At 37.6% G+C, this 27,050-nt stretch overlaps 1 protein-coding gene across 6 annotated transcripts in view; it reads left to right on the forward strand.

The window, feature by feature from the left end:
* DGKB (diacylglycerol kinase beta) overlaps positions 1-27,050 on the forward strand; it is a gene marked incomplete at both ends in the record, with an annotated part of 464,423 nt that overhangs the window by 421,336 nt on the left and 16,037 nt on the right. For all 6 annotated transcript variants that reach the window (XM_079785451.1, XM_079785454.1, XM_079785452.1 and 3 more), the window contains 2 exons: positions 14,360-14,480; positions 15,734-15,794. In XM_079785451.1, coding sequence (XP_079641577.1) covers positions 14,360-14,480; positions 15,734-15,794 — 182 coding nt within the window. The remainder of the gene's footprint in view (positions 1-14,359; positions 14,481-15,733; positions 15,795-27,050) is intronic.

Below are 27,050 nucleotides of genomic sequence, written 5' to 3' on the forward strand. Positions count from 1 at the left end.
GGAACCTTCTGTAAACATGGGTGAAAATTTGCTGCCTTTGGAATATATTCATTATTCAAATAGAGAAGTACAATGAGGCAAAATCAAGATATATATCCATCCATTTCTAAGGGCTCTTGTTGATTTTATAGTTTACTATTTGTTTCTTACTCTAATTTATTATTGGCTAATCCATTATCATCGTCAGGGAAAATGTTATGATTGTCTTGTATATTTTCTTTAACATGGGTACAGAAAAACGTTAGAGTATAGGAAGAATAAAAGTTGATTCCTCCCCCTCTCCCCCCCCCCCACCGGCTACTATTCTTTCTGATACGGGCCCCCAAGCAGAGATTATTCGCACATCTGTTGATTTTTTTTCATGGTGCACACATTTGCACCTTTTTTTTAATGTTGACTGAATCACTTAATTGTAGAGGAGTGTTCATTTTAATGTAAATCTTACAGTATTACATGAGTGAATGTATGAAAATAGCTTGGAACAGTTTAAATTGGGCAGAATTCGGCTTTGATCGTAATGTGCCTCTTCAGCATTAAAATAAACTTGCAACATATGCTGAAAAACATGTGTAATAAGTAAGTGCCTCTTGCATGGTGACTTATCTGGAAAAAGTAAATCATCATTTAATAGAACTTAAAATTTATAAAATACTTCTAACAACTAACAATGTTATGATATGATTAGCATTTTACAATAACACAGAGCACCTGGCTATTTCTGATTTAAAGAAAAAGCTTTTAAATTTTAAAAATGCTATCAGACTTTAATCACTTTTGGAAACATTTGAAAACAAAGCATTTAGCAGACAGCTATCTTATATTGCTACATACTTCAAACTTGTGTATGCTATTTAAAAGATATAAATGAATGTGGCAAATTGATTTCAATCCTTAGATCACTCAGTTAAAATAACGAAGTTACCAATATTCTTAAATCATTATGAGATTGAGCAGAATTAATTATGACAAAGGAGTTTCCAACAAACAAAATGACTCAACAATGGCATTTGCCTTTGAAAACCACCTTGGTGAAGGCAATATTGTTTAATGACAATTATCTATGAATCTTTCCATCAGTGTCCTTGTAAGGCAGGGAGGAATGGTGCTATTGTGAGCATAAAACTCTAGACACTCGCTGTATAACTGTGGACACAAAATTTATCTTGTCTGACTTCTTATCCCCATCTGTAAAGTTGTATCATGAAAGAACACTTTGGGATGTCAGTATAAAAAATAAAAATAAAAATAAAAAAATTTTAAAAAGCCATCTAACAATGGCTTAAGCATAGCCAGAAAAATATAAAAATATTCTTATATAAAAGATAATCTATCAATGTTTACTTTGTCATTTTTGTTGTTAATCCTCACCCAAAGATATTTTCCCCATTGATTATTAGAGAAAGTAGAAGGGAGGGAAGGAGACAGAGAGAAAGGAACCTCCATGTGAGAGAGACACATCGATTGGTTGCCGCCCACATGCACCCTGAACATGACCGGACCATGGCCGGGGATCAAGCCTGCAATCAAGGTCTATGCCCTTGACTGGAATCAAACCTGTGATCCTTCAGTCTGAGGGCCAACCTTCTAACCACTGAGCCAACCTGGCAAGGGCCAATGCTCACTTTTAATGAAAGGAATACCTTTGTCACTTCAAGAAGTTTCCTCTGAAATCATGAGCCTTCCCCCCTCTCCCCCAGCTCTTACTCATTGTAAACAAATTCAAAGGTGAGTCTCTCTTTCTTTCTAAGACAGTTACATAAGGCTATCAGGAATACTTCAAGTGTACTTAATATAGTTCACTATTACTAATTCAACGTGTACCTATTGATTATCTGTTCTGTGCCAGGTAGTGCATTTGGGAATCTAAAAACAAAACAACAAACGTCAAAGCAACACGACATATGTTTCTTACCCACAAACATTGTACATTGATTTGAAAGTGATATTCATATCTATAGGTAAGATTTCTCCAAGCTATCCACTATGTGGACTTCAAGCGCGCTCTGTGAATGAGCACATATCGGTACATCCTACACCAAACTCCCCATGTTCTCTGCCTCTTCACCTGTTTTTCCCTCTATTTTCCTTATCTTGGTGGCATTGCCATCGGCTTTTTTCCCACGTCTGACCCTGGGCATCATTGTGCCTTCTAACACTCCCCACCTCCCAGGTCATGATACCATCCGTTCTGCCTCCTAAACAACTCTTCCTTTTATGCACACGGTCACCGCATTACTTTACCTCCTTGTCATTTCTCACTAGATTATTTCTGTGCTTCTCTAATTGATCACCCTCCTTCTAAACTCATTTCCTTACAATCCATCTTCCACACGACTCGATAAATGTTCTTTTTAAAATGCAATCTAATCACTTCTCTACTTAAGCTTAGAAATCTTAACTGCCCCTCCCACCACAACCTCACTGCCCCATCCTGTCAACTACAGGGAAAATCCAAACTCCTAAGCAAGCTTTAGAAGGCCCTTTATGACTGAGTCCTCATTACCTAATTTGCCTTCAATATCATCAGTTACAGAAAGACTTTCCCTAAATTCTTCCCACCCCAAGTCCCTCCCGCCCCAACCATCATTCATAGAATTAAACACTTTCCATTTTTGGCAATGTATATTTTGAATAGATGTCTATTGTAGCACTAATTATACTACATCACTTTTTATTAATCCTCACCAGAGGATATGTTTAGAAAAGAGGAAAGGTGAGAGAGAGAGAGAGAGAGAGAGAGAGAGAGAGAGAGAGAGAGAGATTTTTTCACTACTGTTTCCAAAATCATTAAGTAATAACCTAGTAAACTAATTGTATTAATTTAACAGCATAATAAAAAAAAACAAAAAACCTCCTTGCAGTGTGCTGCCACCAGCCCTGGTTCTAGTTCAGTTTTGTTTCTCTTACCAACTCCATCCCTCTGAACTTCCGGTTCTACTACACCTTGGACCTAGGACACCTGGGCATCTTCTCTTCATCGCGTTTCCTTGTGGAAAGAAGACCTATCCGGGTCTTATTTCTGTCTTTAGCTTCACAAGGAGCCCAATCCTGTCTCAAGAAGCCTACAGAGTGCTGCCCTACGAGTCCCCTTGAATTCCACAGGAGAAATGCTCTTTGCTTCTCCCTGTGGAAACTGAGGTTTGTGGGACGGACATAAATGCTGTGGGTGATAAAATCCCGGATCTCTGACTCCAGAGATTCATGTCTTCTCCCAGCCTCCCCAAAACTGAGGAGGCTGACCCGTTAGCTTTCAATAAAGATAGAATCTCAGATGCTTCACTTCTTAACAACAACGCAAATGTCCATTAAGTCAAACTCTTCTCACCTAGGGTCTCCCTAGACCCCTGCTTTCTGATTCTTCCTCACTATTCTCATTTTCTGGCTTCAGATTCCTTTTCTTTTTATTGATGACCCATGCAAAACAGGCTTTTTTTTTTTTTTTTTTACTTGCAACTCAAATTAGCATTTTTTTATAAATCTGTTTAGTCCCAAATGCTTGTTACAACCCTATGTCGAGGAAAAAGGAAAGAACTGATGTTGAGTACAACTCTGAGACTGTTCTAGAAAAATTTAATTATATGACCTATACCCACACATGTCAAGCCCAAAGGTATGAATTTATCAGTGTTTCTCAAATAACAGTTGTATAGCTGAGTTGGACATGTCCAAGTCTATTTAGGGACCAAAATGACTCCTTCAACTCATTTTCCTTGGGCATATTGGTCTATTTCACATCTGATGACCTTAGTTAGGTGGCCTATATCAGAGAGAATATGTGATTTCATTTGCTCAATGGAGGGATGTATACCTGTGAACTTGTCTAACAGAAACCACTGGTAGGTATTCTTTGAAATGTGTTATCTTCGTTAAACCACTGCTATTGGAGAAACAAACCTTCCTAACAATATTTTTCCAAAGAAATTGATAGTCATTCTGCATTTTCACCTAAGAGAGAAAAATTAATAAGAAGGCTCTGCACAGGAACTTTAAACTGTCTGGTAAAAGTGGCGATCAGTCCAAACACATTAAAATTCTATTTTCCTTTACAACTGTTTGCTGCAGATGACCCCCACTGATCTTAAGTATATTTCTGTATCTGTAACTGAATAGAGGTTTTCCGTACAGCATGTTCTAATGGCACTCTGGCCTTTAGCCAACAAGGCACTGAATAAGGCTATTTTTAAAATACAGAAACTGGGAACAGCTGCAGCAATCAAATTTGATAAAAACAGAGAGGAACTTTGCTTTTTTTTTTACGGTTTGTCCAAGTTTAGACTTCTTTCATAGAACTGCTTTTGTTCTGTTGTATGAAGGGCTACAAGACCAATACAGTGAAGCCCTTTTAAACAAATAAATTTTAAAAGAATACTGCTAAATAGAATAATTTTTCTTTGTACCAGGAGTATCAATGTGAAAGTATTATTAAACTAGTTTTGAAAAGGATACATCTCTTCTAAGAGGAGGTAGGAGAAGAATGAGCGATATTCGTAAAGTTTGTACTATAAAAGAGGTTTTGGCTTCCCCAACCCCCCAAAGCAACTTCTTGAAAGGGAAGATAAATGCTTGGTTTCTCGGTGTTGGAAATCTGAAAGTTTGCATTGAACTTCTCGTGTTCACCAGGGTTGTTAGGGACGAAGGCGCTTTGAATGTCCCATTCCTACTTTGCACATTACTGTCATTCATGAATGTTTCTGTATTTCCTAAAAGCTGGATTAATATCAGGGCAGTTCTTTTATAAAGATAAAATGACATGCTTTTTTAAAATGTAAAGGAAAACTTTCACAGAGACCTTTTGTGCTTATCTGAATCCCTCAACATGTCTATATACAAGGGCTTATTCTTTATTTTTAAAAAAGCCCAAGCTCTTTGGAAACTTGTCAGTACATGATTAATAAGCATCATGAGGTGAATAGATACTGAAAATCTCCTCTACAGCCTTAGGTTGCAAGTTCTCTCCTCTAAGTGATTTCATGTGTTGAATGGGTTTGTCTGCTAACTTTGTAATCGGCATGACAAAGGATATTGTATTTCTTATAAGTATTTACAAATGGGATTAATTTAAAATCCCATCCAAATAAACCTACTTATGTCAACATTAATTCAATTTAGTAATCCAAAATGAAATATAATTCTTTTTCTGTAGCCATAAAGTCATAAAATAAAATTATCTTACTGCAAAAAAAAAAAAAAATGGCAAAAAAGGCAGGGGACACGCAAAATAGAAGCATCCAGGTGTATATTAAGCTGTACTAACTTGTTAGCATTAGCCTATTTGGTATGACGGTCCATCTGTCTACAATGTATTATTAGCTGGAAAAAAAATGGAAAAACACATTAAGCAGAGTCTTCCCCACCTTGAATAATTTTTTCCTTGAGGCATTGATGATCCATTCACTAACCGCTCAGCTTTTAACGGTGAAGCAATAATGATATTGTGTCCTTGGTGCTTGAGACAATAACAATTCCTGTCTCAGTTCTGTTCTCCTGTCCTGTTTTCTGTTCATGGGGGTCTTCATTCCTTCGTTATGGCAAACTCCTTAAACACACACACTGTTCTAACCGGAAGCTGGCATTCCTGTTGTGCAAAAGCCTTGAACTCGGCAGGTTTTCAGGGGTTCTCTGGCAAGACACCAGATTTCAGGATATAATCCTAGATTTTACTGATACCAAAAAGTTCTAAATGAAGGTTACTGGGGATTTAATTCTATGTAGTTATGTCGCCTCTTTTCTGAAGACACACTGCCGGGGCAGTGAGACTGACTTTTCACCAGCAGTGTGCTTTTATGCAAGAGGTCTGAAAGCACAGTGACCCGAATATAGAATGTCTCCATCTCTTGCTAGGAACACAATATTTATGTTACCGGGGCAAACGGGATATAAAAACCAGATCTGTTATATAAGGAGATTTTTAGTGTAAATCACTATTCTTTATGATTATGTTGTCCTTACTTTAATTTTTAGCATTATGTTAATAAGTGAGTTTGAATTCATTACCATGAGTTTAAATCCACTACAAAAAGCAATGTTATTGTTTTTTTCACAAGTGTTTTTCATATTTCATTGAAACCAAAATAAGGAGACAGTAAAATGTGTCATTATATAACAAAATATAGTTTTTAATACTGTATTTTAAACTGATTTTCACAGTGTTTCTGGAAATTGAATGGGAAGACTACATAGTCATATATAAAGTAACATGGCACTGCTCCCTAATAAACTGCTCAATTTAATTTAGGTGTGTGTTTGTTTTTTATTGTTGAAACTGCTTAATTCTTAGGAGAACAAGGGTAGCTGATCTCCCTGGGGACTTCACCCCCTTAGCAGGCATCAGTGTTGGGGTGCAGCGTGCCCTTTCAGCAGCGATTCAGGATTTGCTGACATGGCCATCGTTCATGAGCACTTGCTGTGTTTCGTAACTGTGCTGATGTGAGGAGACAAGGGAAGTAGTTTGGTTTTTGGAAGAGGACAGGAATGGCTTGATTTGTGAAAACATCCCTACACACACTAATAGCTCATTCACACAGAAAACAAGCCTCAGCCTTCAGTCCTGCCACAAAGCGTAACGAGAACAAACTGGCTCAAGCACCCACAAGTGGCAGCGTTCAGATTCACTGCTGGCATGTGCTCGGAAACTCCACTGGCCTTTACCTTCATCCACACTGCCAGTTGCAGCAGTGGGTTGCTGTGGGGGTCTTTAAGCTGGTTCTCGCTGAGCCTTGTGAATGAAATGCTCATGTTCCTTGGGTTGTGTGTTCCCAGGGTGAAGACCGCCTTCCAAGCACACGGTAACAGTGATTTGAAGGCCCTGAATCACTTTGGTCACCAACGAGGGAGGTTGTTGACAATATGCCATACTGTGATTTCTGGTCTTTATGTTTTTTTGGATTCATTTAGGGAAGTTCAGAATTTTTAGAATGAACTAGCTGGTTGTTTTCATAAACCAGATGGCTTTAAAGGAGATGATCACATCCATTCTTTAAAAGTTATTTTTAAAGGCAGGCATGTGATTCTGATATATATATATATATATATATATATATATATATATATATATATATATTCTGTGTATGTACCTTAACCCCTTATCTTTAGATTTCAACAGGAAATGGGATATTTCACACTGCTACATTTTCCAAATAACTCTAGTTAATCCATTTTTGTACCAGACCATTTGGGATGGAAATTTTTCCAAAAAGTATTTTGCTTTTCATAGTCGTCTTATAGAGATTCTCCAGAATATAATTCATACATGATCTCAGTAGACATTGTAAAAGAGAGTTTTATACTGTATTTTAATTTGATGACATCTGAAACTATTTAGTGGTAGGATAATTAGTGCTGTCATTTCAAGGTGTTATATATATACATTTCTTTGTAGTGTTCTTTTCTCTTTCATCACTGATAACATTTAATTGGGTAGTTCTTGCTATTGTCTGTATATACAGTTGGAAACCAGATTTTTCAACTATATGTGAAGACTTGGATAAGTAACATAGTTTTCTCATCAATAAAAAGAGGAGATTAATACCAGCTTTAAATGATTGTAATGAGTCTTAAATGGAAAAATGCCTGTAAATCTCTCTCTCTCTCTCTCTCTCTCTCTCTCTCTCTCTCTCTCTATATATATATATATATATATATATATATACCCTTCCCATTTTTTTGAGATACCTATAATTGCATAATATGTTACTAAAGGTATTAAGAGTCTGTATTAATGTTAGCATACATGTACTGTGAAACACAGATTCCATATTAATAAAATTTTGCTTTAGCTCTCTCTACTCACTTCCTTTTCTAATTTATGGAAGTCCAGGAAAACAGCTATTGATGCTTGTGGGGAATCCTCTAAATCAAGAGCAATAAATGGACATGTTGAGGAAGAATCCTAGAAGCATTCACTGTGGTGGATGGATTTCGTATATACCTTGGCTTCTTAAAAGTTTATTCTAGATCCTTAAGCATGTTTCCAAGGTCGCTAGATAAATGAAACTTCACTGGAAGACATACAGTCTACACACACTCAAAGGTACAGCTCCATAGCTAGCTCGGTCTCACGCTGCCAAGTAAGGACTCACTAGATGAATTGCTAGGTAATTAGCAATTTATAGTGATTACAAAGTGTCCCTGCTGAGTCAAAGAGTGGACTCCAGGACACGGCCTCCCACAGTGTTGTGGCATGTTGCTGGACACCAGGCACAAAGGAGTATGTCCTGCCCTGCCCCCCACCTCTCACTTCAGTGCACACTACTAGTATATTCCATGAAATGCTGAAATGCTTCCGCCCACAGTCAGGCTGTATTTGTAATGCATCCTCTTCTGTTCCCTCACATATGGCAGTCTGAACCAATTACATAATGAGACATATTAACAGGGCATAACTGTCAAAACAATGAGGTTAAGCTCTGAATAAATACTACCCGCTTATTAGCTGTGCTGCTCCTGTGCTCTTGAATCTATCCCTTACGCCTGACTTTGAAATTTTTACATTCATATCTCTGATCACCTGTGTAACAAAGTAATGCAGCACTAACAACATTCAAGAAAGACTTACATTGTCAAAGGCAAATTCAACTCTAAGGTAGGGTTTCTTAGCATTTTTGTGCTAAAGTCCTTTTTGGCAAATCTGGCAAAATCTACAGACACTTCTGGAGCAATATTTTAAAATTCATAAAAATATATACAGACTAACAGTTTTACAGGCTGAAAAACCAATTGTATGGAAATGCTGTTAAAATTTTGATTTAGTAATATATGAGCTTCTTTATTAATAAATTAACTTAAAAATTCAACAGAGCATCAATAAGTGTTAAGGTTTAAAAGTAATAATTCGTATAAATAGCATTTGGAAACACTACCACAACTACAGCAAGAATTTTCAAACCGTGCAATACCTGACTTCTTAGTCAGGGGCACTTACTCCTTTCCCTTAGATTGTCAGAGTAAGAAAATGACAATAGCCAACACAACAATAGCCTGTTGGTGTAGATGCCCTGTCTTGAACTATAAATATGTAGGTCCTATAACAGAGTTGCATCTTATTGGTCATGTCACATAATAAGGTTGTGTCTGATTGGTTAATTCTTGGTACCAGAAATCCTTATATACTAGTATAGGCACCTGAGTTTGTGTGTGTGTGTGTGTGTGTGTGTGTGTGTGTGTGTGTGTGTTTGTTTTTTTTAAAGTCACTTTGGAGCAAAAAAAAAAAGGTAGATAATTACTATTTTTCTTTTTTTTGTAAGTCAATATAAATAATACCTATTTTTTTTGTCAAATCAGCAAATATATATATTTTTTGTGTGCTGCAGAATTTTAGTAATTAGTTTATATGTGCCATGAGATGAAAAAGGTTGAAAATCGCTGTGATAAAGAAATGTCTGTGATAACTGTCAGTGAGAAAAACACGGGTGTTTTTACTACAACTATGGTTTCTTCCCTAAATTTGTACTTGAAAGAAGTGCTTATCTTTAATTACATGTTGGTATGAATAAAATTTTGTTTTCCTGCCAACGTGGCTCAGTGGTTGAGCATGGACCTATGGACCAGGGGATCACTTGTTAGATTACCGGTCAGGGTACATGTCCAGGTTGCAAGCTCAATTCCCAGTATGGTGCGGGCAATGATTCTCTCTCATGACTGATGTTTTTATTTCTCTCTCCTTCTCCCTTCCTCTTTAAAATCAATAAACCTATAATTTAAAAAATTGTGTTTTCCTGCATTAAGAGTCTCTGACCCTGTGTTAAGACTCTTGCTCTAACATGATCCAACTTGGGTTATTTCCTTAAGTTTCTTCCTTCTGAATCACTTATTCTAGACATTCTTATTTTAAATATGAAAATATCAAATTTGGCAGATTCTCTTGCCTCTGTTACACCCATGGAGCCATTGGGAAAGACATGTGAACTCTTTCAGAAATACACTATTTTCCCTGAACAAAAGCAGTGTCTTCCGTGGGGTAGAAATATTCTGAATATCAAGATGTTGGATTTCTTAATATTCGGTAGTTAACTCACAGATGCAGCTGACTCTCACCTGGATGTTCAGGTCTGGAGGCAACTTCTGCCTTCCTACCTAGGACTCTCCTCCTCACACTCAAGAGAGCTATCCAGGATGCAGTGACTGAGCTGAATATTAAATGTGAAGCTGCTCTAATTTCTTTTGTCACAAAGTTTATGGAAACTTGGGTATTTCATAATTAATAACAAACTGATAGTGAGAAACCTCACGGCACATGCGTGTGGTGAGAAGACTCCATGGTTGAGAACAGCTATTCTATGCAGAGATACATACACTGAGGAATTTGGACTTTCGGGCCACCTTTAATGCCACTTAATAGTTGTAGTGGCAGTACTAAAGTGAAAACCTCATTGACTTGGAAGAGTTCATGTTTCTCTTGAGCAGCGTTTGGCACTTTTTATCTAGAGATCCAGGTAATCAATGTTTCAGGCTTTGCAGGGCCATCTGGTCTCTGTTGCAACGACTCTGCTTTGTAGAGTGAAAGCAAACATAGACAACACCTAAGTGAATGAGTGTAGCTGTGTTCCTGTAGTGAACCCCTTTCACGTCCCGCATGGTTCTGGGTTCAGGTTCAGGGTTTTGGCTCTGGAGGAGGCCACACACAAATGAAAGAGACTAGAAAATATTAATTTGGAAATATTGGGGGCCAGGTGGGAGCCCATCTCAAGGGGAAGGACTCCACCCCACTCTGGCCTTGCTATCCCTTTTATTAAGACTATGGGATACACCCATAGCCTTTAGGCAAGCAATTCCAGTAATAGCCAATCAGCAAGGATTTTACACCTCTCTGCTAGTGAGGACAATGGGCGGCTTCCAACATGTTCCAATAAAAGCGAACTTATGAACATTGATTTTTGAGTTTTATATAATCCTCAGATGTCACAATATATTAATCTTTAAATTTTTTTCCCACTCTGTAAACATGCAAAAACCATTTTTAGCTCACAAGCCATATAGAAATAGGCGTTGAGCCAGATTTTATTCATAGGCTATCGTTTGCTACTCCTACTGTTAAATATGAAATCAATAGCCAGGTAGCAAACCAATTAAGTAGGTTCATCTGGTTGGTTATGACAACCCAAGGGGTCTTGCACTTAAAACAAATTTTAACTAGAATGTGAAGTGACAAGTCTTTTATATTTTTAGATGTTACCACATATAGGAACAGTTCAGAGTTATATAAGACAGAAACTATCTTAGTCTGAAATCAATCAGGACCCCGATCTCAAAGACTTTGTGTAAGAGGCATCAGTCGTACACAGACATTGCAGACTGTTGTATCAAATAATGTGAGTGTGCTATGGGAGCAAATTTGTGCAGCACAAATTTAGAGTTTCTTTTTTATTTTATTTTTGTGTACACCTAATTAAAAGGAATATGGTATTAATTTACCTTTACCAGAGTTTGTAAATTTTCCAGTATTTCTACACAGTTTTTTGTGTTAGCAAGAACATGAAAGTTTGAAAGCATCCATATGAAACACATTTGCTTGTTTCTCTTCAAATAGAACTTTAGCTATGACCAGCTATTACATTATTAACTTATATAATCATCATACCCTCCCAATCTAAATCCATAAGAAAAAGCTTTATTAGTGATAATTAATGGTAGAAATTAGTATCAGGGCTTTTTTTTTTTTTTTCTGGGAGAAAAACGAAGACAAATTAAAAGAAGGGAAAAAATGAGAAGGAGAGTGGTAGACAGTAGCAATATGGCATGGGTATAGAAAATCCCTGTGATTCATGGAAATGTTAGGGCTCACAGATTAACTCTGTTGTGAGAAAGTGTTTCAGTTCTTGTAGAATAGTTCCTATTAACCAGATCATTACAAAAATTGGTATAAAATTTCACCTGTTTATGAACCAGGCAGTGTAAAATGTATAATACTAAATATGAACTTCAATCTTGTTGTGGTAGTGGTTGTTTTATAAATATCACCAGACACACATCTGGGGTTTTAGTGCTTGCCACAGTGTAGTTTTCTGGTTGACATATCTAAGAAATGTGTATAACACCCAGGCAATAGAGCCAAGCACATTTTAGTGCAGGCTACAGCTGAAAGAATATGTTTCCATTCCTTGTCCATCTGTTCTTGGCAACATAAATTTAAACTAGAAACAGAGTAAGTTTCATGAAAAATAAGTCTAACTAGGGTTTAGAACAGCAAGGTGAATGTCCTAAATTATTATGACTTGTTAACATTTGACTTTGTGGCTGGAAGGTTGTTTTTATTTAGAGAATGAAAACATGCTGCAGCTATAGCTTAAAGTTTGAAAATATAGTTGTTGTTTTGTATCAGTTCACTTAAAAAATACTTTGTCACACTCTCTGTTTCAAAGGTTATTATTACATTTGCCAGTGATCATGAGCCTAACAAACTTAGGGATTTCAAAGTGTTATTTGCCACACACTTGAACTGTACTGAAAATGTATCATCTACATCTCTGAACTGCATGCTCAAATTGATTTATTAGCAGAGAATAAAGGTTTTCCATATAAAATGGAGTCCACATGAAACATATTTGCTTGTTTTTCTTCAAATAGAACTTTAGCTATGACCAGCTGTTACATGATTACTTTATATAATCATCATACCTCCCAATCTGACACAACCCCCAGCATTGTCTGCTACTAAAACAATATTAAACTACTTACATTTGAAAACTCATGAGAATCTATATCTATAAAAGCCTAAGCGATGGGCCAACCGACCGGTAGCTATGACAGAGACTGACCACCAAGGGGCAGACGCTCAATGCACAGGCATGGAAACATGGAACAGACTAATGAATTGCAGAGTGAAGAGGGGAGGGTGGGAAGAGATTAATCAAAGCTCTTATATGCATACTAGAGGCCCAGTGCACAGATTCATGCACCAGTGGGGTCCCTCAGCCTGGCCTGCAGGGATCAGGCCGAAACCAGCTCTCCAACATCCCCCAAGGGATCCCAGGTTGCTAATCCGTGCACTGGGCATCTAGTATTAAAATAAAAGGACCATATATATGCACCTAGAGTTTCACCTCCAAATCAAAGGTTCAAGCATTCTTTGCTCAATAGGAAAGCTGATAGGTTATGTATCAGAACTAGGTTCTACATGATTCTACTGAAGTGAGTGCACTTTTTGTTTTCTGGCTGAGTAAAAAGTGCCTCCCACCTGGCCAGTGTGGCTCAGTAGTTGAGCATGGACCTATGAACCAGGAAGTCACAGTTCGATTCCTGGTCAGGGCACATGCCCTGGTTGTGGGCTTGATCCCCAGTTGGGGGCATGTAGGAGGCAGGCAATCAATGATTCTCTCTCATCATTGATGTTTCTATCTCTCCCTCTCCCTTCCTCTCTGAAAACTATAAAAATATATGTATATTTTTAAAGCCCCCCCCCAACCTCTCTTCCTATGTAAGAAACATTTCTGTAATTTTTAAAGTCTTTTTGATATGGCTGATTTATCAAATATAACATAGTGGTTATGCAACAAAATGTAGTTGGGTTTGAACTTTGGCTCTGTCACTTCCTAGGTATGTGGATATGAATAAATTAGTTCTCTAATTTTCAGTTTCTCTGTCTAAAAATGAGAATAATCATATTTGCCTTAAAGTGGTTTTCAGGCAGAGTAAATGAGATGATATATATAGAGAGATTAGTTCAGTGTTTACTTTGTAAACAACAAGCAATGCCTATTACTATTGGATTCTCTCTGCTGTCCTCTGTTTAAAAAAAATGATTGCACTGTGCTAATTATCTAGTCTACTTCCACAGCATATTCCTATCATCAGGAAATCATTGCAAGAAATTAATGTTGTTCTTGAACTTCTGCACAGAGTTACCTATGACTCTGGACAAGTCTCTCAGTGATTTAGAGACTCAGTCTTCTTTTGTCTAAAATGAGAACTGTAATTGCATGATCTCTTAGGTCTTTTGTTGGAGTAAGTTAACAAAATCATATTTGACAGCATATCCTCATACTTTATTTATAGTGCTGAAATGTGTGCTTGCTGCCAAATGTCTGATGTGGGATGTATAATGTTCCACATATACATGTGGAATAACATTAAGTTTGTTGATGTTAAAAACTACTGGTATATTTTTTGGCATTATTTGGCTCGCGATCCCTTCTTCCCATTTTGTTTTAGAATAAGCTGACAGCAAATCTTTTCGCACAGCACCTCAAGGTTTAGTTAAACTGAGAATTTCTTAAATAGGCCATCTTTTCATTACTTTCAGTATCCAAGACAGAGAAGCTTTCTTTGTGAAGTAGCTTTTATTTTCCAACTCCATATCTAATGTCATTACATTGTACACACATGCCTATGCACTGTGACTTACAAGGCTTCTGTTTCCTTTCAGATCTGAGTGATCAGCTGTTGGAGGTGGTTGGCTTGGAAGGAGCCATGGAGATGGGGCAAATATACACAGGACTAAAAAGTGCTGGGAGGCGGCTGGCTCAGTGCTCCTCTGTGGTCATCAGGTAGTTCTATCTCTATAATTGAAAATGGGGGTTGACATAGCATAACTACAAACTAATTAAAAGTATGCAGGACTCTGATAACAACATTTGTCTTATTTGTATCTCAAGTTATCAATGGTTAATACTGATATATTTCGAAATAATGAAAATTGCTTAGCTATTACTTATCAGGTTCATTTGGATTCAATAATCTTTTGTTGAGACCATGGGTGCAATTCTAACATACAAATTTTATCCCTTCCAATCTGGGTTATGCTCAGTTTAGTGTATTGAAGGCTCAGTTTAGTTTACTGAAGCATCGAGGTATCTGCTGGGCAAATTACCCAATGAAAACACTGTTGAAGCATTATTAATTTAAATTCTTTCATGGACTAAAGTGCAGCAATTTTTATACACAATTAAATAATTAATTATTGTGAGTGAATAAGATTTTATATATGTATTAAATTTGAACCTTGTCAAGAAACTTTTTTCCCAAAAATTTTTACCTATTGGAAAAAAGGTATGTTTGATACTAAGGTAAAAGCATGGATTACATCACAGAAATAAGTGGCGTTCTTTACATGAAAGTGTTGATACTGGAAAGTCTGAGATGACAAACACTTTTATTCCAGGTTTTCAATGAAAACAAGAAACTTCTTCTGGCTGAAGGAATTCTGATTTTGCCATTAACCTTTTGCACTCGGATGTTGGGTGTGACTCGACACGGTTAGCATTAGAATAAAGGAATTGAGAAAAAAGCAAGCAAGTGCAAAGGGTTAAATATATACCCTACTTTTGTTATTTGCATCAGAGTTTTTGTTTATATCACCACACTTACCAGAAAGCACAACATCCCTATCAAGGAACCTTTCAGATATCTATATATATAAAAGGCTAATATGCAAAGTGTCCCCTTGGGAGTTCGACCAGGAGACCAGGAGTTTGTTCACTCAATATGACATGTGCTGACCACCAGGGGGCGGCATGGAATGAAGGAAGACCCGGCCAGCAGCCAGCAACCAGGGAAGGAAGGCCCCAGCTGGCCCTGATCACCGACCATGCCTAGGGACGCTACCTGTGCACGAATTTCATGCACTGAGCCTCTAGTTCATTAATAAGCAAGAGTTTAAGTCCCTTTTAAAATAGATAACTTTAGAGCCCAGCTGTTACTCTATTTGCATTTCCTGGTCTCATTATCTTATGTCTTACATATGTAGTCTGTTAGGTAAAGTATTTCAGTGATATACTTAAAAGGAAATCTTTTCTTCCAGGACTAGCAAGTCTTTGCCAATGCAGATCGATGGGGAACCATGGATGCAGACCCCATGCACAGTGAGTAGAGTAGTTGAAATTCTAGTCCTTTCATTTCTACTTACTAGGTATCATATCCGCCTATAACTAACTAATCACATATGTCTACAACTAAATAATCAAAATATCTAAGAGGTACCATTTATTTTCTTAGTTATGTGGTAAAGCAATTGTGTTCAGATTTTAAGCATTATATGCCCTTGACAGTGATTTAGCTTTGGAATGTTTGTGTTAGCCTAGGTATAACCTTTAAACCCCACAGATCAGTTATACACTCTGAGACTAAACAGAATTGATAAGCTTTCTTGTACCTTTCTTATACTTACTTCAGAATAGCTTATGAGGAAATGATATATGAGACCTTCAGACAAAAGTCTGTTCTTTTGCCTCCATTTGGGGATTTGAGGGCTTCCTTCTCTATAGAAAAACTCCCCCTATACTTTTTTCCATAATGAGATGTTAGTTAAGTCAGACATTTATACCCCCCAAAATTTCTATTTTCATCTGAATAGTGAACATTTTGTTACATTTCAAAAATATGCTAGGCACTGCTGTTGGCACTAAGAATGGAAACATAATCATGATCAATTACAGAACATTGAAATAATGAAATGGAATAGACCATGATCAATAATTTAATTGTCTTCAAGGAACTTACTTCTGATAATATGAGATTGAATAAATGTAAATAGACATATAACATAACTTTAGATTACAAGGTTATGAAAAAACAAGGCAAAATAATGAAGAGGAACTGGGTAAAGTATGGAGAATACTACTTTATGGGAGGCTTCTTTGAAAGAAGAGTCGAAGCTCAGTGTGTTAAAGAAACAGTAAGGAGGATGGTATGACCAAAGCTTCTAGAAGTAGGGGGAAAGTGGTGAGAGGTAAAGTAAAAGATGGACAGGGGTCAGGTCAGGTAGAAAAATGATAGTAAAGAGTTAGCATCTGATTGTAAGTATAATAGGAAAGCTATTGAGGCTTTGAGCATCATCTGATTGATATGTTTAAAGTTCACCTTGGCTGCTACGTGGAGAATAGATTGTTCTGACTTGCAGCTGGGAGACAGGATCTATCAAAGTGGTCTGGGGCTGGGCAAGGATAGTGGCAGGGAAGTGGATGGATTTGAGCTACCTTCTGGAACTGAAGCAGAAAGGATTTGCTAATGAGTTCCCTTGGGGTGAGGGATAAGGGATGAGAGAAAGAAATGAATCGATGTTCACTCTTACCTTAAGATTGGGTGCGACACTGTTTAGAGAGTGATAGGGGAGGTCTTAATATTAAATTAGTATTAGCATTTTGCTAAGTGCTGGTAGTGCATGTTTTTTTTAATGGAGGTATAATTGACATAGTACATTATATTAGTATTTAATAAATATTTACACAAACTCTAAATAATGGTTAGCACCACTTTTCAGATGGAGAAAACTGATGCTTTGGAAGGTTAAATAACCTACTCAAGGTCAGATATGAAGCAGATATGGAACTCAAATCCAGGTTTCTTTTGATTAAAGCCCATTCTCTTAACCACTAGTTTAAACAATTTCAGCTACAGATTCCAAACAGCACAACTTAGCATAAAAGAGGGAAGTTTTAATCATACCTATCTAGTGGTTTTACTCAGAAATTATTGACTCAGTCTTTGTTTACAGCACATACATATGACTCTTTGTTTATTCCTAATATATTCCTTTTAGCTACTTGAACCCCAAGTCTGTGATATACATTAGTTCTGCAATAACGGTGTAAAACAAACATGTGAAAAATTACTCTAGACTGGCTACTTCTTATGCCTTTTACTATCATGGGACCAAACAACCTTTTAAATTTTTCCTGCTCCTGCCCTGGCTGTCAGTGTGGCTCAGTTGGTTGGAGCTTAGTCCCATATGCCAGAAGGTAACAGGTTCAATTCCCAGTCAGGGCACAGCCTAGGTTGTAGGTTCCATCCCTGGTCTGGGCATATGGAGGCAACCAATCGATGTATCCCTCACATTCATGTTTCTCTCTCTCTCTCTCTCTCTCTCTCTCTCTCTCTCTCTCTCTCTCGATGTATCTCTCACATTCATGTTTCTCTCCCTCTCTTTATCTCTCTCTCTCTCTCTCTCTCTCTCTCTCTCTCTCTCTCTCCCCCTCCCTCCCTCCCTTCCCTCCCTCCCTCCCTTCCCTCCCTCCCTTCCCTCCCTCCCTTCCTCCTCTGAATTTCCTGTTCTTCTCCCTTTACCAGCATATATACACTTAGATCTTGTCTGTTATTGTTCATTTCCCAATGACATTTTTAAGTTTACATTTGTACTCATTTGGAGGTTAAAGGTGTTGTTGCTGTTGCTAGTGGTAGTGTGGTGGTGGTGGTGGTGATGGTAGTGATGGTTAGGATTATGGCCTTGAAGTAACAGTGCTCATGATTGTGATGATGGAAATTGTGGTGAAACTTTGGTTATGGTGATGATGGCAGTTGTGAGGATCATGATGGTGGTGGTGGTGATGGTGGCAATGAGGTGGTCATGAAGAGCTAAGAAGATGCTGTCAGTGACAACAGTGATGGTAGTTGCAATGCTCGTGGTGATGGTGTTGTAATACAGGATGGTAGTGGTGGTGGTAATAGCATTATTCTTGTCTTGCATAAAAGGTCACTTTTCATCAGCCTGAGTAACAAGAGAATAAAATTGCCCAAGACCAAACCAGAGAGGGTCAGACCTGCATTACCACCATTTGTCCACCATCCAGAACTGAAATATCATTGCTGACATGTACACATAAGGAACTGTTTGACATTGAAATTGGGACTCAAAAGAACTGTTGGCCCAGAAAGAAACTCACTACAGACTGATTCATTTGCCTCTCAGCATAACCATTATTGCTTGTCTCATTTTCAGTTCTTATAAGTATATTTCTAGTATCACATGATCTCACTCATCTAGGGGAAATAATGAACAACATAAACTGATGAACAAAAACAGACCCGGAGACAGGGAAGCATCAATCAGACTGTCAAACCTCAGAGGGAAGGTAGGGGAGGGTGGGGGTAAGGGTGGGAGATCAACCAAGGACTTGTATGCATGCATATAAGCCTAACCAGTGGTCACGGACAACAGGGGGGTGGGGGCATGCGTGGGGAGGGGTTTGGGATGGGAATGGAGGGATGAGGACAAATATGTGATACCTTAATCAATAAAGAAATTTAAAAAAAAAAAGACAATAAAAACAAATACCTTCCATTAGTACTCTGTATTATTTTGGACTCTTCTCGGGGAGAGGGGGAATTTAGTTTTTGTGCTGTTTTAAATCATGAAGGATCAATAGCAATAACAATATATAACAATTATTAAGTTTTTAATTTGTTCCATGTACAGTTTTAGACACTTTGCATGTATTGACACACTGAATGCTCATAAAACTTATGATTGGTTTCATTTTATGGATAAAGCAACTGAGGCACACAAAGGTGAAATAGTTTGCCTTGTTCCACGCAGATAATAAATGGCAAAGTAGAGACTGAAACACAGGTGGCCTGGCTCCACTGAAACACTCTCATTCCTAACAATAACCACATCAATCTTTCCCTATCTCATCTTTCACTTTTTTCCAGTATTTACATGTGATAGGTGCCCGGTAAAGTTTTGTTAAGTGAGAATGACCACACTAAACCTCAAGTTCAGTATAACCGAAATGGACTCATCACCTCCTCCCCCCACACCATCTACTGACTTCTTATAACGTTCCCAAACTCCTGCTACTCCCCACTCAACCTAAAGAGGCCCCAGTCCATCTTTAGGACACAGTCCCTCCAGTGTGACCTTTGGTAAACCACCTACTGCTTTGCTCCAGCTTTTAAAAGTCTATGTCTATTAAAATCTAATTAATGTTTTAGAATAACTTTAGCTTACTTCACACGAGTACTTGTAATACATTTGTTGTTTCCTTTCAATTAGTAATTGGACATTCATTTTGCCTATTAATTATCATGATCTATACAATTGTTGAATTAATAATACATTTTATATAACATGTTTAATTTTCTCTCCTTGCAAATACTTTTATTCACATAAAACATTTATTACAGCCTACAGAGGGCCAAGAAGTATACTAGACTATGGCTTATTATTGTTATTTCACATTCTGGCATACTCTACTTTTCCTAGAACCACATGGAGTTCTGAACTTTAAATTTCACTTCAACTGATGAGAATGTTTAGCATTCGTAACATTGGCATGGTTTAAATAGAAAGTGTTCTTTGCTTCGATTCAATAAGACAGTATTTTTCTTATAGAACATAAGAATTGGTAGAATGTTAAAATTCTTTGCCGAATTTAAATATCCATAAGCTGATCTTCAATTTATGCAGAAATTGCTCTAGATATAATTTTAGAGCACAGCAGAAATTCCATTTTTCTTTAAGTGGAGTATGTAAAATGGAAAGACGGGTGATAAATCGGTCTTGATTGATTATCAATTAATACCTTAAAAAAATCTAAGTATCATAAGTTTTGAAAATTGATGGCAGTGATGTTTGTACAGCAATGTGAATGTACTTTATTTATGCCATTGATCTGTGTGCTTGAATATAGTTAAAATAGAAAATTTTATGTTACTCATATTTTACCACAGTAAAAAAGTAATTTAAAAAATTTGAGGTAGTATTTACTTACAAATTTCATAAATCCTGAGTTCAAATATCAGGAAAAGCAAAAACCAAAGAACTTAAAATTAACTCTTCAAACATATACTTTGTGCTTTTTTAATCTTTATTGTTGAAAGTATTATATATGTCTCCTCCTTTTCCCCATTGACCCCTTTTGGCCTGCCCCAGCCCCCACCCCAGACCTTTACCACACTATTGTCTATGACCCTGGATTATGCATACAAGTTCTTTGGTTGGTCTCATTCCACCCACCCACCCACCCACCTCCATCTTCCCTCTGAGATTTGATAGTCTGTTCCATGCTTCTATGTCTCTAGATCTATTTCATTCATTAGATTCCACAAATGAGTGAGATCATGTGATAGTTGTCTTTATCTGACTGATTTATTTTGCTTAGCATAATTTTTATGATCTTTTAAATTATCTTACACTAAAGTAGTCAAGAAATGTATTAAGTATTCCGGTGTTTATAGTTTTCTAGTACTTACTGAGTTAACAGAGAATCAATGTTGGCCATTTGATTCTAGAAGACTTCATTCTGAAATAATGCAAGAGCCTTTCTTTAGGCTGGGCTCCAGAGCCTAACTATTTTCCCCTCTCTCTTCTTCCTTCACAATCCTTTCTCCTGGGCACATCAAACATACTGACTCTGTTGTCAATATGTTTCTCTCATGGCAGGGGACGAAAGAGCAGCGTTGGGAGGAGCAGGGGACAGTAAGCTATAAGAGGTCATAAACAAGGTCAGATTATATTAGCAAATGCATAGGCAGCCCCTTCACTTCCAGTATTTACATGTGATAGGTGCCCGGCAAAGTTTTGTTAAGTGAGAATGACCACACTAAACCTCAAGTTCAGTATAACCGAAATGGACTCATCACCTCCTCCCCCAACACCATCTACTGACTTCTTATAACATTCCCAAACTCCTGCTCCTCCCTTTTGAATTAGCTACCATTATGTATCCAATGTTCCCTAAGCTAAAAACCTGAGAGTCATTATACTTCTCCATATCCTCACATTCAATGACCATGCCTACCTAGTGATATGACATATGTCTGAAATCTTTTCCTTTTTTTCATCCCAAATACCACTATTCTCGGTTTTATTTCTCCCTCATTCCCATTTTACTTCTTTCTCATTCCTAACAATAACCACATCAATCTTTCCCTATCTCAATTTTTTAATCTAGATTCATCTTTCACTTTTCTGCCAGAATGATCACATAAAATACTAATTGCACCATGACACTCTTCTACTGAAAATCATTTTACTTTTTTCAATCTGATAAAATATAATTCAAAACACCAATATAATTCCTGTTTCTCCAATATCATCTCTTACTTCTTTTTCATTTCGTCATGCACTTTCCTCTTCTCCAAATAAACTTTTTTTTCTTTAGTTGAGTAACATAACTTTTCTTTTGAAAATTATTTCATGCTGCCCTCCCTCCATAACTGAACATCATTTTCTCCACTCATTTCTGACCTCCATTAGTCCAATAGTTCAGCCTCGGTACTTCATAGCCGTATCAAATAGCTAACTATATTACACATAACTTGACATCAAGGCAACTTCTGTAAAGCATATACATGAGCTTTGCCTTTTTTTATACCTTCCTTTGTATAATACCTCTCAGGACCCTGAATCCATTTGCCCACTCTTAGTTTCCAACATTAAATACCTTCAACATGCAACTGTGGTCTGACCTGGTACTGAGCCAATCCCTGCCAAGCCTGTCTTGCTGCCTTACACTTGATCCCTGGTATTTCAATGGAAGATACTTGATCGTTTCGTGCCCTGAGAGTACCTGTCTCCTGCTATACCCATTTCCACTGTGTGGACCATTCTCTAACGTGTTATTTTCTAACTTGAATGCCAGGTTACTTCCTTGGCACTAACATCCTCTGGACTCAGACACTGGCTCCTTGCCTCACCCTTGCTTGTACCCTCTCCTGTGAAGACTGGATCTTTTTCTCATTGCCCTAAGACAGTGGTTGGCAAACTGCGGCTCGCGAGCCACATGCGGCTCTTTGGCCCCTTGAGTATGGCTCTTCCACAAAATACCACGGCCTGGGCAAGTCTATTTTGAAGAAGTGGCGTTAGAAGAAGTTTAAGTTTAAAAAATTTGGCTCTCAAAAGAAATTTCAATCGTTGTACTGTTGATATTCGGCTCTGTTGACTAATGAGTTTGCCGACCACTGCCCTAAGAAACTGCCATTATCTAGAGTTAACTTCATTTTGACAATTGTTTTTGCAGAGAGAGTATTTCCAGCACAACTTTGAAATGCAAATTCTTTCTGAAGAGAAATAGTGTTCAATAGTCCTATTGAATGTTGATTTATGCGTTTGTTGTTATTGTATTTTAAGTAATCATAAATTTAAAGTGTAAGTTAATATTTAATCATTTGCTAATTACAAATTAATCTCATGCCATTGACACAGAAAATGAAAAAAAATTATAAATTTAAATATTTTCAGTCCCAGACATGTAGTATTATTCTAAATGAAGGCTGATTGAATTTTCAAGACATTTGTATGTCCTGGAGATGTTTGGAGGAAACCATGGTAACAATGTCTAATGTTTATTGAGTGTTTACCATGTACCAGTTTCTGTACTGTGTATTCATGTTCATTATTTATTTAATCCTCACAACCAGCCCTAAGAGGTCATTGGAGTTATTATAACCCCCACATCATAAATTTTAAAAAATAAATAACTAAAAACTGAAGCCAGGTAAATGTAGCAACTTGGCAAGGCCACCCAGAGGTAGAGCAGGCCAGGGGGCTCTAATGCCTTTCTCTTAATTATAATGCTTTACTGCCTCATCCAGTCACTCCTCAGGGCTTCTATTTTACCTCTAATGTTAGTAATTAATTACAACTTTTGTAACATAATTCAGTTTTTAAGCGTATTTATATATTTTTCTCTTTTTTTTTGGAGGTATAGACATGTCAAAAAGGGAAAAGTTGATTGATTTCTATAGCAAGGTATTATAAGGGAGCAACTTTTTTAGTTTTTATTTTCAATTACCTTTTACATTAAATATTATACTGAATTAGTTTCAGATGTACAGTGTAGTGGTTGGAAAATCATATACTCTCCAGTACCCACCTGGCCCCATACATAATTATTACAATATTAGTAATTATATTCCCTATGCTATAATTTACATCTCTGTGACAATTCTGCTAGCTACCAATTTATACCTATTAATTCCTTCACCATTTTCATCCAGTCCCCAAACCCCCCTCCCTTCTGTCAACTGTCTGTCTGTTCTCTTATTTATAAGTCTGTTTCTTTTTTTGTTTGTTTTGCTTTGTGTTTTAGATTCCACACATAAGTAGAATCATATGGTATTTGTCTTTCTCTGCCTGACATATTTCACTTAGCATAATACCCTCTAGTTCCATCCCTGCTGTCACAAAAAGTAAAGTTCCATTCTTTTTAATGGCCAAGTAGTGTTCCTTGTAGTACAGCATTTTTGCCCACTCATCTATTGATGAGCACTTGGGTTGCTTCCATATCTTGGGAGTGCATATATGTTTTCAAATTAGTGTTTTAGGTTTCATTAGATATATTCCGGATGTGGGAATGCTGGGTCATAAGGCACTTCCATTCTTTAATTTTTTGAGGAACCTCCATACTGTTTTCCATAGTGGCTGCACCAATCTGCATTTCCACCAACAGTGCACGAGGGTTCCCTTTCCTCCTCATCCTTGTCAACACTTGTTGTTTATTGATTTATTGATGATAGTAAGTCTGACAGGTGTGAAGTAGTATATCATTGTGGTTTTGATTTGCATTTCTCTGATGATTAGTGATGATCAGAAGATATGAATAGACACTTCTCCAAAAAAGATATACAGGTGGCCAAAAGACATATATTTTTCTCTTTAATACATTATTTTTTGCTTCCCAGTATAGTCAAAGTCATCCATCACACTATTGACAGAATTATTTATGAATAACACAACTATGATTATCTTACTCCCTGATGTCAAAATTCATTTCTTTTAAATCCTCACCAGAAGATATTTTTCCCTTGGTTTTTAGAGAGAGTGGAAGAGAGAGGGAAAGACAGAGAGAAATATTGATGTGAGAAAAACATATCAATTGGTTGCCTCCTGCACGAGCCCCAACCAGGGCTTGGGCCGGGGAGGAGCATGTAACCAAGGTAAGTGCACTTGACTGGAATTGAACCCAGGACCCTTCAGATGACTATCCACTGAGCCAAACTGGCTAGGGCTCAAAACTCATTTCACACAGAAGAAAGCTCAGAATCCTTGTCATGGCATGAAATTATTCCCCCAAGGCTGGCATCAGCCTGCCATGGTACATAGAGACCACTTTCCCGAGGCTTTCTACTCACACTGCTTCATCTTGTGCCTAAATGTGCCTTCCCCTATTTCGTGGTGCAGATATAGACTCATTCTTCTGGCCTTGAAGCCAGCTAACAGAAAAGCTGTGGTTTCTTTCAGCAATTTTCTAAGGTGAATGGTTTGCAATTTTGTCATCAAATGTTACCTGTAGTTTATTTTCATATACTTTTTTTTTCTTTTACTCAGATTGCCTGGATTAATTATTATATCTTGTTGGGATGGATATATATATATATATATCCACACTAGAGGCCCAAAATTCGTGCACGGGGCTGGGTGATGTCCCTTAGCCCAGCCTTCCAGCCTGCACCCTCTCCAATCCGGGACTGCTGGCTCCTAACTGCTTGACTGCCTGATTGCCCCTAACCACTCTGCATGCCAGCCTAATAGCCCCCTAACTGCTCCCTTGTTAGCCTGATTGATGCCTAACTGCTCCCCTGCCGGCATGATCGTCCCCAACTGCCCTCCCCTGCCGGCCAGAATGCCTCCAACTGCCCTCCCCTGCCGGCCTGATCACCTCCAACTGCTCTCTCCTGCCAGCCCGATTGTCCCCAACTGCCTTCCCCTGCTGGCCCGATTGCCCCCAACTGCCCTCCCCTGCCGGCCCGATCACCCCCAACTGTCTTCCTCTGAGGGGACTGGGGGACTCCGGCTGGATGAGGCAGGGCTTAGGGGACTGGGGGACTCCGGCTAGATGAAGTGCATGGTGTTTGCCGCCCCCCGGCAGGGCTGAGCAGACTGGGCGCCGCCATCTTGTGGCTGTGGGCCCTGCCATCTTGTGAGGGCATGATGGTCACTTAGCATATTCCCTCTTTATTAGATAGGATATTTTGTAAGTGACTTCAAAATCTTTCTGGAAGACTATAGGATATAAATACATCTATACTAAAAATAAAATCAAATCCCTTCCTTCAATGCTAAGCTTAGCAGCAATTTCCTCATGAAGCCTTTTTAACTCCCCATCTGTCTGAAATATTTGCCTGGTCCTTTGTACTCCTGTGGCTCTCTGTTGATATTGTATTAATGGCATCCCAGTGCATGGCCCTATGTTTTGGCTATGCATGTATGCATCCAGCTCTTCTGACTTAATTGTAAGCATCTTAAGAGTCATCCTTAATTCCCCTTCATACCTCACATAGTATCTTATATAATGTGGTTTCTGATGAGAAATCCACAGTCATTTGAATCTTTGCTCCACAATATTTAATGCATCACTTTTCTCAGGCTGCTTTCAAGATTTTTTCTTTGTCTTTAGTTTTCAGTCATTTGATTTTGATGAGTCTGGACATGAATTTCTTTGAGCTTATTTTGTTTTAGTTTCTCTGAGCTTTGTGAATATGTCTTGCCAAATTGTGAAGTTTTCATACATTATTTCTTCAACTATTTATTTAAGCATCACACTCATTCTCCATTCCTTTTAAAACCCTGATGATATTTTAGATGCTTTGAGTATTATCTCATAGATCTCTGAGTCTTTGTTAACTTTCCCCTCTTTTTTCTTTCTATTGTTCAAATTGGATAATATCTTCATCTATATTCAAGTTCACTGACTTTTTCCTCTCTCATCTCCATTCTGTTCTTGAGCTCATCCAGTCCTTTTTAAAATATATATATATCTATCTATATATATATATATATATATATATATATATATAGATAGATAGATATATATATATATAGATATATATATATGTATCTATATATCTATATCTATATCTATATCTATATCTATATCTATATCTATATCTATATCCATCTCTCTCTCTATAGAGAGAGAGATGGATATAGATATAGATATATATTGACTTTAGATAGTAAAGGAGAGGGAGAGAGAGATATAAACATCAGTGATTAGAGAGAATCATTCATCGGCTGCTTCATGCACACTCCACACAGGGGATTGAGCCCACAATTCAGGCATGTGCCCTGACCTCCTGGTTCACAGATCAATGCTCAACCACTGAGCCACGCAGGCCAGGCCAGTCCTTTTTTTAAATTTTCGTCATTGTATTTTTTAGTTGTAAAATATTTAATTGGTTCCATTTTTAAATCCTCTATTCCTCAGCCAATAGTATCTATCTTTTCTTTCAAGAGGGTCTGCCATTACTTCTTGGAGCTTAGTTATAGTTGCTGTTATAAAATCCTTGTCTGATAATTTCAACACTAGCATCATCTCAGGGGTCACATCATTGACTATCTTTCCCCTTAGGAGTGTTTGAGATTTTCCTGGATCGGCACATGTTGAGACATTTTTTAT

This window comes from Cnephaeus nilssonii (assembly GCF_951640355.1).
Source record: "Cnephaeus nilssonii genome assembly, chromosome: 12".
NCBI classification, from domain to species: Eukaryota; Metazoa; Chordata; class Mammalia; order Chiroptera; family Vespertilionidae; genus Cnephaeus; species Cnephaeus nilssonii.